Source organism: Epinephelus moara, chromosome 8 (assembly GCF_006386435.1).
Source record: "Epinephelus moara isolate mb chromosome 8, YSFRI_EMoa_1.0, whole genome shotgun sequence".
Classification (NCBI taxonomy): Eukaryota; Metazoa; Chordata; class Actinopteri; order Perciformes; family Serranidae; genus Epinephelus; species Epinephelus moara.
In genome coordinates this window covers 29,209,970-29,222,938 of record NC_065513.1, presented here as the reverse complement: position 1 = coordinate 29,222,938, position 12,969 = coordinate 29,209,970, and the positions used below count along the sequence as shown (strand labels likewise).

The following is a 12,969-nucleotide window of genomic DNA, read 5'->3' as shown; positions in this document are numbered from 1 at the left end:
TCGTCTCATTTGAGGTCATTGGGACTTAATTATCATTTATAATGTTGAGGGGTTTTTTTTTTTTATAATTATCGTGTCCTACTGGTCCCAAATAGCTATATGTTTTGTATGTAAAATCTTAAACTGCAAATTAACAAGGATCTATAGATGTCACATTACTATAGTGGAGCAAAAAAAGTATGATATTTCCCTCTGAAATGCTGTGAAGTAGAAATATAAAGTAGTACTCAGTTAAATGTTTTCTACCACTGGACCTGGCTTTATAAATCCTTTGACATATGCAGCCAGTGAGGAGGGGCTGCAAGTAGCATGTTTTTATGGGATCAAAATTAAAAAGGTTGTAAAGTATTGCTGACTAAATATCTTCTACTCTGACACAGTAGAGGGATGCTGGGAGCACTGACATTATTTTAAGGAAATGTGTAATAATGACCAAAGAGTCTTCAAACCAAAGAAGTCCGGGGGAACAGCATACATCCCACTGATGTATCCCACTTTATTCATCTGTTGTAGCAATTTTATTTTATCTTTTATTTAGGCTATCTATTATTATCTTTAATCTTAATTTTCTTCTCTTTAATCCTATTCTTTTTTAATGTCCTTTGATTTTGTCTTGTGCTGCTGTGATACTTGAATATCCCCCCTGGAGGATCAATAAAGTGTATCTTATCTTAAGTGTCTGCAGGGTTGCATCTTGTAGCCTTAAGATGAACGACCATGTGAAGGAGGAGGTTAAAGAGAGAGACAAAATGCATTTGCAGTTATTCAATCTTTAAAGGGCTGTAACGAGCACATAAATGTCAGCGGACAAGCAATTAAATGAAGCCTATTCCTGCTGAATTTACTCAACACTTGTTGCACCCGTTGGACACTATCGAATTTCGCAATTACCAAAAGAGAAGAATGTTCCTTCTCGCCTACCGTAGTTGTGCCGGCTATGTTAGCTAATGGCTAATAGATGCTAGCCACCTCCTGAAGTTGCCCAGAGGAGCCAAATAAGTAAAAACCAAACAGGCAAGTTTGTCAGCAACCAAGAAACGTAAGCTTTGTCTCCAGTAGTTTACGAAGCTTATGTTACCATTGACTGTCTAGCTCAGCATTAGCAGTGTTAGCCATCATCATTTTGCTAGCTACTTGTAGCGTAACGTTATTTGAATAACGTTAACGTATACCATAACATACTGTCACAGCTAGCTTAACTATGAACTTAGCTTTGTTAAGATGCACATTGAAATGTTTTTAATATCGGTAAGTAAATTATGTGTGAGGCCATGAGCTTCCAACAAGGGCCATGAATATTTATTATCTGTAAAATTAATTAACACGTAACGTAACGTTAACATCAGTTCGTTTCCTTGTTGACATGTAACGTTAACTTAACATGTAATGTAAAGTTAGTAGTTTCCAGTACCTGGATAAGCCCCTAGATGACTCAGTTATTTGTAAAATTATCTTGGATAGGGCTGATATATATTATTTTTATTATTATATATTTTTCCATTTATTTTCTCTGCTGATAATTTAGTCCTGTGGTCCATAAACTGTCAGAAAATAGTGAAAATTGCCACCACACGTTCAGGTGTATTCAGGTCTTGTCCGACCAACAATTCAACAGCCATACATATTCAGATAGGTATCATATATGACAAACAACAGCAGCATTACAGCTCGAAAAAATACTGTAAACATAAATCTAATATCGGAGTAGTTTTTGATTAAGTCTCTTACATCTAACAAAACCAGTAGGCTTAACCCCTTGAGCTCTTATTCATTTTATTTGTAGGCTTATTTGATTATTAATTTAGTCCAGAAAATATAGGATTATACTAAACCAAAAATGCACATCACAGTTTCTCAGGGCATTTTTTTGTCCAATGAACACCCCCAAACCCAAAGATGTTTAATTTACAGTGATATAAAACTCAAATACAGCAAATCTTTGTCATTTTCTTTTGATTAATTACTTAATTGGTCAGTTGTTTAGCTGAACTGTTGTTCATTTTACTCTCAATTGACTAACAGATTAATCTGCTAATTATTTCAGCACTAACTTTCTGTGGCTTTCAATAGTGGCAGCCACAGAACTGAACTGATGGATAATTTATTGTCAGTGTTGAGGTACTATGAATTTGCTCATTTTGTTTAATTTTATTTAGGCTGAGAGGCCAGATGGCAAACATAAGTGGAAGTCACTTCCTTTTTTATCACTGTATTACTTGACACAATAATACTGTGTGAGCTTACCTTGTTGAACTCACTGTTAAATTGTTGACGAGAGGTGAGTCAGTCAGGTAGTCAGTGTAGGTCGTTTAGTTATGTGGTCAAAGGTCATATAAACTATTAGGTGTAAACACAAAAAATGTGATGACTTTCTAAGAATGTGGGGCAGTGTGGCTTACCAATAAAAGACAGTGTGGTTTGTCAATATGTCAGTGTTGAAGAATTTCTTTTACTGAATGACTCATTTTTCCTTGACCTATGAGCTGACTATAAGTGACTCAAAGGAACACCTATAGCTCTAAAAATCAATTTGTGTCTTCGCAGGTTGGAGGAGATGGTTGTTAATCTCTGTCTGCCACCCTTTTGTACAACAGTTCATTGCAACAAGGTGCGACACATTTCATTGACCTATCACGTAACTGTACCTTTCTCGAGATGATTTTTTCATCTCACGTATACAATGCTTCCCTGGGTGTTTTTCTTTTGTTTGCTGTTTTGGAATAGGAAACTGCAGCAACACATAGGCCTAGGTGACATGTAGACTTACTCGTGCTAGCAGCAGTTAGCTGGTACATTAAATAAGTTAAAAACTCTAATTTCTACTCTTTAATGATAGTGTCTTAGGGCCTGTGTCCTTATTATATTATTTTTCTGAGTGCCACTGTCTTTTTACATTTGTTCCTATCGAGGAGAGTGCATATGCAGCCGCATTCACCTTATTCACCTTTTAGAGAATGAATAGGTCCCATATGTGTTAAGACGAACAGGGAGAATCAACGTAGATGAACACAAAATAGCAAAAAGGGGAGGTGGAGGACGTAGAATAAAGAAAGCAGAGTGACAAAGTGGTGTGTGGGCGACTGAATCACAGCTGACCTTGTTATGTTCTTTTTATTTGTATTTTTTTGTAATCTGATTATGACTGTATTTTCTCCACACTTGGGATGAAAGATGTTCAGTTATATATTTCTTTTACTCATCTTCTACCTCACTCTCTATTGTCCTATATACTGTATCCTTCTGTGTGATGCTTAACAGAGTTTGTATTTGTATTGTTAAGTCTCACTTGAATGTGCTGTTCTGAGCCACATTTCCACTTAGACAAGCCCCCAGAAATAACAGCATGACTAAAATTAACACTTACAAATTAACACTTTGTAGTAAAATGATTTTAATTGGACAGACAAGTTTGCCATGTATCAAGTGAAAAACACTGAATTTCCCCTTAGGGGATTAATAAAGTAAATAAACTTAAACTTAAATAAACTTAAACTTAAATAAACTTAAACTTAAACCTGAAAAATCTACACCTGGTATTAATCTTTGAAACCCAGTTAAAATGATGCCAACCATTCTGATGACTTTTTTGCTTGCATTCGAGAGCAGAAGAGGCTTGTGTTGTATGCTGACATTTTTTCATTGTCTCATGAAAAATGTAATTTATTTTATATATTTCAGACTGTAGCTTATCTCTTTGTGTTTTATTTCAAGCTATCAAGAAAGAATATAAATTCCTATGTCATTTGTTTTCCAACGACAGCTGTGTGCAGATGGCTATGATGTCACAAACCTCGTGTCAGCCGACCCAGCTCTCCGGAGGCGGGGCTTCAAGCTTGAATACTTTTTACGTCCACCTGTACAGGTAACATGACAGCATACTTTGGAAGAGGTTTACTTTTTTGCTGATAGTTACAGCCAAAATACACCGGGCACATGCGCACACCCGCTGAGCATTGTGCGGCTGTTCTCTTTTTTTACATGGCTGGTTTAATTTTTCTCTGTGCTTGGCTTAGCAGCCCTCCAACATTTAAAAACAACATAAAACTGTGTAAAATAACAAGTAAAATCTGTTTAAAAGTGAATAAAATAAGTACCTTATAGTATCAGAGGCACTGTGGTGCAGCAGAGCAACCTTGTGAGTGTTTTTATAATTCACATGAAAATAAATCAGTCAAATCATGCATTCTGTTGTTAAAACAATCCAATTAATTAATTCAATACCAGTTTATATAGCGTGTACACTTCCAAACCTTGCATCAATAACTGCATTATCACTCAAACCTCAATACACACACAGTTAGCTGGCACACAACCACACAAGTAAAAACACACTCTGCCCTACCTACCTGACGCATAGCATCCATGCCCCAGGTATTTCTGCGGTTTGATAAGAAGATTGATACCATCCTGAAGTCTATGGCTTCATATTTGTCATGTGATTTTAAAGCAACATTCTCCTTTAACACCAAACGTGAAGTTTCCAATTATGCTTTGTCACGGAGGTGGCTACTGTCGATGTCATTTTGTCCAAGCACCTGTAAGATGAATGGCATTGTAGTCTTAAAATATCTCCTGATAATGAAGTTATAAATCCAAGGCAGGAGCGCTCGCGAGGAAGGGTGTAGTGATTCATTCAAGTTTTTCTTGGAATCTTTTTTTAGCCAAGGGTAAGTTTGTTGTGTAGACAGGAGACTCAGTATTCCAAAACAAGACATCACGGCGTTACAGAATCAGAGGGCATCAAAACAAAATACATTAAACTGTCCAATGTGAAGGATTTAGAAGAATTTATTGGCAGGACTGGTACATAATATTTGTAACTATCTTTTCATTAGTTTGTAATCTGAAAATAAGAATAGTTGTTTCTAGAGTAGCTTAGAAAAGACAAACCAAGCTCTGGCTCTAGATAAGGTAATTTGCATTTTCGAGTCAGCCACTGTCGTTCTCCTACACGCCTTACACTTGGTAGAAGTTTCAATTGGTTGCAGTCTGAATCCCCACTGTTAGATGCCACTTACACACTGGACCTTAAAAATAAGTATAGTATAGAAAGTAGTATCAAAGTATGAGAAATCCTAACAAGGTCAAGACAGAGTGCTTCGACGCACTTACCCACTCACTCAAAAGCTTAAAGTCACATGCATAGTTGAAGTACACCCTCTCATGCTAGCTTTTAATTCTAACAACATCCATACTATAATTTTAGCATCTTAATATTTGCCAAAGTTATAGAAGGGTGTAAGATCTGTGGCAACACTAGTAATATTCACCTTTTCTCTTCAGGTGACGTTGAAGTTTGGCTTCCAGGTGGAGCTGTGCAGGGTGGATGTGGAGCTGTGGCCCTGGGGTATGGACAAGGGCCAGGCCTGCAAGAGACTGGAGATCAGCACCAGCTCTGATTCGCTTCCTTCCCAGAATTTTGCCCAAGGCGAGGAACGGGTTCAACAGGTAAAGGACCAGAAACAGAGCAGAGAAAAACAACAAGAGCAGAACAGTAAATCACACCAGAGTAATGGCCACCAGTGGAGACTTCAGGCCCAGCAGTGGGGTGAAGAAGCTCCAGATGAGCCTCAGCAAAGAGGCCATGCGTTCAAGCATCAGTCAAACACCGAATCCAGTAATCCTGAACCAGAGTTTAAACTGGTAGGTCGTTGCGAACTTAGGGAGGAAACTCAAGTCTGTTTCACACGTTCAAATTTTCGCCCCCGGCCCCCATTCCTCTCCACACCACTCCCACAACCTACGAACTGTCGGCAAGAGGAGCTATGGAGTCGGGGTCTGCTCTCATTAGGTGCTGTGACACAGCTTCGTGTGACTGTGCCGTTTGGTGGTGCAGCGTCTGCTATGGGGCTCAAGACTTTGGCTGTGTGGGGACAACCTGCTCGCTGCTGCCCTGCAGAAGAAGTGGAGAGGATTAAAAGAATTTACGAGACCAGTAAAAGACAGCTGCCAAGACCCAGGTTGTTTGGCCCTTCTGTCAGCCAGACAAAACCACCCCTGCAATCAGCCACACCTCCAAGGTACATGTTTAATCTGCTTCTTCTTGTTAATAAAATACAGCTCATAATAGTCAAGGATATTCTTACAATGTTGATAATTATCTTCTGGACTTTTGTCTGACTCCAGTGATCTTTCCATCCCAGAGGAGTTCCTCGACCCGATAACCCAGGAGGTCATGATGCTGCCAATGCTGCTGCCCAGCGGTGTGTCAGTGGACAACACCACTCTGGAGGAGCACCAGAAGAGGGAAGCAACTTGGGGTCGACCCCCAAACGATCCCTTCACTGGCGTCCCGTTTACTTCAACCTCACAGCCTCTTCCTAACCCCCAGCTGAAAAGCCGCATCGACCACTTCCTCCTGCAGAACGGGATGATGAGGAGGGACGGGATGTTGGGGAGACAAAGGGAGGCAGAGAATCCACAGGCCTCAAGACTGATAGCCTCCAAAGTAGATGGACAGTCCCAGTACTCTCTATGTCTCAGTGAAAGCTCAATAAACAATACAGAAATGGAAGACACTGGATTAAGACGTTCATCAAATAATGGCAATCACACATTTAACTCCCAGCCTCTTACTACAGAGAGAAAATCAGAGTTAGGGAGGAGAAATAAACGAGGTCTAAGTGGAATTTCCGAAGAATCAACGGAAGATTTGACAGCTGAGAAGCAACTACTACCTCAAACAAAAAGACCAAGAAATGATGCAGTTTCAGGTGAGTATAATATGTTCTGTAAAAATAACATAGTAAAACTTGTCTCTGCTGTTCTTTTTCTGCTGACCTGTCTTTTGTGTCGACGTTGACACCTTTTCCATACTACCTCAGACCCCAGCTGCAGCTCTCATGAGCAGCGTTTGTCTGCCAGTCTGGATGAGGCCCTCTTCTCTGCCCTGCAGGGCCGACCGTCCTTTACCTCAAACTTGTCTCAGCAGAGACGGGTTGGTCCTGACTCAGAAACACTGAACACCTCACAGTGCGGTCAGACTGCGGGCACTTCAAGCATTCCAACAGGTATGATTCACAAAAACCTACTCTACAACGCCTGAAGAAATACACCAACCAAAACCTTTTGGGTGTCAAAATAAACTACCCTATGTAAATGTCAAAGGTGGCTTTACAAAGGTTGTGACTCGCTCCTTTGTAAGAGGTGGTAACTGCGGTCAATTTAGTTTCATAGCAGTGACATCAGTAGATTTAAATAGTAATAAATCAATTTGGATATTAACTGCAGCAGAAACAGCATAATCTGCAAAAACATTAAAGGCAGAATGAGCAGGATTTTCTCAAATAAACAATATATAGACTCATACAAAAATAATCCCTCTCAGTCATCGCCCATTAGAAGTGTGTGACAGTGTCTGTATCTGCAGATACCCTGCCCCCGGCTGTGTTTTCTCATTTCTTGTCATTTTGCTGTGTTTGCAACATTAATGGGCGTCAGCCTTTGGGTAGTGATGTGTAGCCCCAACCCCCAGTGTGCAGGGTGTAGGGGCTAGACTCTATAACAAGGTAGCGACCAGGTGCCAGATCGATCGTAAGCACACGTTCAAGAGGAAGCTATGAAAATTGGGGACGCAGCACAACCTTTTGCTAAGCCCCACCCATTTGTGATGGTCTCTCTTAAGAAATAGAAGCAGACAGAGGGGTCTACAGTCTGTGTTTGAAGGATATATCCAGGATGTCAAACTGACTAAAAAGACAAAGATAGTTAGAAGCTAAAGCCGAACTATAGACTACAGATCACAGTGTAAAAGTGAACCACCACATCACTGCTGATCGCCACAGAAGACAATGAATATAAAGGGAAACTTTGCTGATATTGAACCAGCTGTGTGGCATCACAGTGTGTGCAGATGAACAGTGTTTGGCTTTGCCCACGTGCCGCTGCCAGCCTCAAAGTTTCCTTGCTTCCCTTCACTGGTTCCTGTACAGCAGGGTCGGTCTTTTTTTTCACTGTTACAATCATTACAAAGCAAAAGCAGCATGTGTATACATTCAGTAGGCTATATCTTCAGTAGCTAGCTAGCTAACCCTACACTTTTCAGGGTTTGATTTTGGTTTTGGAACAGGGAAGAAACATATATCTTTTTCCAACCTCTCCAGGTAACGAGTATCAATAAAACACACGACGTGCCCCAGGCACAACATTTAGCTCCAAATCCACAAAACCAGCCTGAAAATGAAGGAAAGCTGACACAATTGCATAGAGTCAATGGAGCACAGCTGTGTTGTTGTCGGACTATGGTCTGAGCCGGCCCGATGCTACGCTATGATTGATCAGTCTGTGTCCGGGGTGGGACTTAGCGAAGGGTCATCATCCAGCAAGGTGCTGCAGTGGCCAATCAAGTGTGCAGAATGCTACTGCAGATTCCTGGTAGATTACTTTTCAACACGCACACCTTATTTCTACTGTTTATTTGGTGATCATAGCAACTTAAAACACTGTACTTCCTTGTCTCACTGTTACCTGAGGCAACATGCCCCCACCAGTGCAGAGCCTTGCATTCCTTTAATACAGCTCAGGAGAACTGCTCTGTCTAAAGCTTGTAAAGGGTTTGTCAAGCTTCACAAGAACATTTTTACACTAATAGGAACCTGGTTGCCAAAATTCAGAGGACCAGCCAGGAAAGTTCCTTGTCTTTCTCACAAAAACATGAAAACACTTGGCTGATTCATTGTTGAAAGGATCACTGGCGTGCAGGAAATGTGAGGATCTCATATATTAAGGGAGAGGGGCTTAGACCAAAGACTTATTTTACGACACAAAAAAAAAGAAAGAAAAGAAGAACTTGTGAAATGCACTGAAAAACAATTAAACAGTATCGAAAAGTGTTTCTGATGCCTCATGCTGAATCAGTGTAAATCCATGATTAATTTTTTCCTCCCATGTCCTTGCCAGGTGAGAAGACGTGCTCCGCATGTTCCCATTCAGTTTCCGTCTACTCCAAATCTGCATCATCCATCTACCGTCTAACCTGTGGTCACTTGCTCTGCCATTCCTGCCTGCGGAGGGAGTCACAAACACTAAACTCTGTCACTGTATCAACATCCAATCACATCTTGTGTCCAGCCTGTCAAAGCCCTTCCCCACGCAGTGACATCATACGTGTGCATCACTGACAGCTGCTGTGACAAGGCAAACCTACACCTTCAAAGGCCAGTGAAGAAATGAGGAGGATTGATCTCAAGGTGAAGACAGGATTGTCCAGATGTGGCTTTTTAGCATCAGGACCATGTTGAACTCAGAGTGGGGAAACAAAAAGAACAACTGATAAATTGTACACTTAACTCAAATAGTGAGCACAGTAACTGCAGGAAGTTTGTGTAAAACAAGCAATGTGGATTGTCAGCAGATTATTTCCTGTAAATCTTGTTTTCCTAATAATTTTTGGGACCTTAATACATGATTCTCTGCATATCTATGTCTGTATTGTGTATTTTTTTTTTTTTACTTATTTGTAATAATCATACATACTTAATAAGCTACTTTTTGACAACTTCAGTGTCTTCTTCTCCCTGATGCTTGGCCATTGTTCTATCAGCTCTTTGGTTGGTTTTACCGTGTACTTTCCTAATGCAGGACGAGACTGTTTAGCTCTGTGAATACAGCCTGTGTCCAGGTCTTCACTGTGCCCTTATTGTGTAAAATTTATATCTTGAATGATAATGTCAACTTTAAAAATAACAGTTTTATTTAGTTTTCTTCACAGAAAATATGATATAACGACTATGTACGATATATCGATATATTTACAAGAAAGATATAAATTTAGACAACATTGTTTACATCCATATAGGGTCAAGTTGCGTTACATGACACATACCAGTGTGCATCTCTCCTCTCACACTCTCCACACAGCTCCGCCCCACTCACTCACTCACTCACTCACTCACTCACTCACTCACTCACTCAGAAGTTTTCCATCAACACTTAGAGATACACAGAGCTGCTCTGCTGTTTAATCTGTCTGTTAATTTGTCTACAGTGTGACATCAGTCTGTATGTTGCACGTGCTATGCTAAATCAGTCTGTGAGATGAATGAAATCACCGCAGCACACGTGCAATCCAGCGCTGTGCTGCTCGTTTTTTTATTGCACATCGCCATTCCTCTTGATAGTTGTAGTTTGAAGTTTGAATTTTATTTTAATCACAGTCTGTTTTTATAAAAGTGCACATCTCAAATGTGGTTTTGACTTGCAACTGAAAAACATGTAGCCCATTTTGTAGAATAAAATTATCATCAGTAATGACTAAGTGTTAAAGGCAAATAATAGAACAGTCTCGAAAGTTCAGAAAATTACACCAATTTACTGATATTACGCCATCCAAAATCTAAAACAATATCTAGTCTCACATCACAATATCGATTTATTGCCCAGCCCTAATAGAATGTGCCAGTAAACCCGGAACTCCGTTAGCACTTTTAGCACTTCCGGTTCTCTCGTCTAAAAGTCTACGTTTTTTGAATGGGATTTTGGTAAAATGCCTCAAATAAGGTCTGTGGTTAACAAAAGCTTAAGTGAGTTTCAGGTTTTGTTCTATGACATAAAACACGTCAGTAAATACCCTACTTGTGAATTTTGAAGCTTTTACGTGTCGTAAAAAAGGCGGTTGCTAACAAGTTGCTCAATACGACTACAAACCCTGTCAGGGACATTAAACGTCATCACCCCCGAACAGGCGATAGTGCTGGCAGTCCGCCATTACAGCTTCTTATTTAGCTTAAACAGTCTGATTTCCCCATTATACAATGTTTTTAAAATAAAGCGGCCAAAATCAGTTGAAAGCTTAGTGGCGGTGATGTTAGGGTCATGTGATCGTGGAGTAGTCATGTAGTCCGTTAAAGCCTAACGTTAGCTTTTTACTTCTGGCGATCGCATTTAAGCTTTAAATGCGGTATGAAAGGTGTTCATATGTGAAGATTATCTAGCTGAACAAAACCTGTAAGTATCATAAACTTGTGTTAGCCACAGAGCTTATTTTCTGACATAATCCAAAACGCAATGCAAAAATCACATTCACTTTGTCTTCCAGGAACCAGCGCGATGCTAAACTTTGGGTTTTGACGTCAGCCCTGGCACACTCTATTTCTTAGAACGTTCTTGGACCTGTGACGTCGCTAAATCAACTTGTAATGTCACTCAAAGCAAAGACCTTTACAGAAATCTTGCGTAAAAGACTGTTTAAAGAAAAATGTTCTCTTCTCTACCACCCTCCTCCGCATCTTAGCCATTTCATTGAGTAGCTGCAGCCTTGGTTATGCAGCCTTTGTACAAATGCTGGATGTGTAGATGTGTCGAGGACGCACAAAGAGAAGGTTGAGGGACATGAGTACTGAGAGCAAGAGGCCAGAAGAATGAAAGTAAAAATGAAGTTCACCCAAGGATGTGTGGTCATTGTGAGGAAACACACCGGGTCAAGCTCAGCCCTCCCCTCCACTCACTGCTTAACATTCATTCCATTCTTGGTATAGGTTTTGTTTTATTGAGAGTAATTGCAGGAGGAAAATATTAATAATAATAATAATTTAAATACATTTTTGATCAGTAAATATTAAAGTGAATACGCTGGTATGAATTTCCACAATGGCAAGTGTTTATCAGGCAGCACTGACAAGCTGAATTTCTTTAAAATCGCTATTATTCAGTCATGTTTCTCTTATTCCGCTGACTTCCTCCATCTGCCACCACATTCTGATTCTAGTTTTATTTCTTTTCTTTATTTATGTTACTGTTTACTGTATTTTCCTTTGAGATGCAGTGTTAGGAAATAAATATGTGCACAATGTCCTCCAGCAGAGGCCACAAGACCTTCAGAATGTCCTTGCCCACGTTTTCATTTTCTACCTCTTAACACTTCACTCTAATTGCCTCTTGTGAGTTTGTTATTGCATGCACAAAAGGGTTGAAAACACCAAAGTCAGGAAAAACAGAAGTCATTGGTGTATGCAATCACAAACAGCATCATTTATGTGTTGGTTTCTTTGACAACATTAAGCTTAACTAAGGTCATGATCCTATATCCGCTCGGTACGAGCAAAGGCTGAATCAGTTGTTCTTGCATGTAAAATGGAGACATCAGCTTCACGGGTTCAGCTACAAGTGGTAGATAAAGCACTTAAATTATACTGACAGTATATTGGAGTGGAGCCTCGATTTGTCAGATTGACTGATTAGCTTATTTTTCTGTTTTATACGTCAGTACCAATTGCCAGAAAAAAATGTGGCATTGTACGTCTCAGCAAACCACAGGATACGTTACGTTTGCATTTTATTATGTAGCAGATATGTTGAAAATTTATGTTTCAACAGTGCTGTGGTTAGGTTTAGCCCAAAAAAAAACCATACAGAACACTGGGTTGTGGTTGGAAAAAGCTCAAGTTTTGACTTAAGATACCTTGTTTGGTGGGCACAATCTCAGCAGGAAAAGCAGCAATATTTGGTTAAAAAAAAAACAGCTTTTTGTGCCCCAAGACATCAGTGATATCTCTAAAAAAAAACGCAGGACACACAGTGACATCTTGGTAAATAAAAAATCTTGTCATGCCTTAAAAAAAAAATCTCCAATGTCTAGGTAAAAAACAACCGCTTTTTGGACCACTATCCTGACAGGACAAGCAGTGATGCTCTTTAAAAAAAAAAAAAAATCCACTTTTTGTGCCACTTTTCCAGCAGGAAAAGCTGTGATGCTCTGTAATTGACAGCTGCTTTTCAGGTCACTATCCCAACAGGAAACAGCGACATCTTGGTTAAAAAAAAGAAGCTTTTCATGCCTTAAAAAAGCTGCATGTTCATGTTAAAGAACAACCAGTTTTCAGACCATTAGCCTGCCAAGAAAAGCAGCAAGGTTTTGGTAAAGAACAACTGCTTTTTGGGCAACTATCTCAGCAGGAAAAGCAGTGATTCCTGGCAGCAACTTTCCTGGCAGGTATAGGAGTGACGTCTGTAAAAAACAGCCATTTCTCTGGC

The 12,969-nt window shown here is 39.8% G+C and overlaps 1 protein-coding gene across 2 annotated transcripts; it reads left to right on the top strand.

Annotated features, from left to right (window-relative positions):
* Positions 1 to 915: 915 nt before the first annotated feature.
* Positions 916 to 11,785, top strand: ubox5 (U-box domain containing 5). 2 transcript variants are annotated; one of them, XM_050052157.1, is made up of 7 exons: positions 916 to 1,014; positions 2,545 to 2,608; positions 3,761 to 3,862; positions 5,284 to 6,020; positions 6,127 to 6,713; positions 6,825 to 7,010; positions 8,899 to 11,785. In XM_050052157.1, the coding sequence occupies exons 2-7, from the start codon at positions 2,555 to 2,557 to the stop codon at positions 9,117 to 9,119; spliced, it is 1,887 nt and encodes a 628-aa protein (XP_049908114.1). In that variant the 5' UTR covers positions 916 to 1,014; positions 2,545 to 2,554; the 3' UTR covers positions 9,120 to 11,785. The 2 variants fall into 2 exon arrangements, with proteins under 2 accessions (XP_049908114.1, XP_049908115.1); XM_050052158.1 differs by having other exon boundaries at positions 928 to 1,039.
* The last annotated feature ends 1,184 nt before the right edge of the window (positions 11,786 to 12,969 follow it).

Coding starts and splice junctions, on each gene's coding strand:
- ubox5 (XM_050052157.1), top strand. CDS start 2,555: ATGGTTGTTAATCTCTGTCTGCCACCCTTTTGTACAACAGTTCATTGC. Junction 2,609..3,760: donor CAACAGTTCATTGCAACAAG/GTGCGACACATT, acceptor TTCCAACGACAG/CTGTGTGCAGATGGCTATGA. Junction 7,011..8,898: donor CACTTCAAGCATTCCAACAG/GTATGATTCACA, acceptor TGTCCTTGCCAG/GTGAGAAGACGTGCTCCGCA.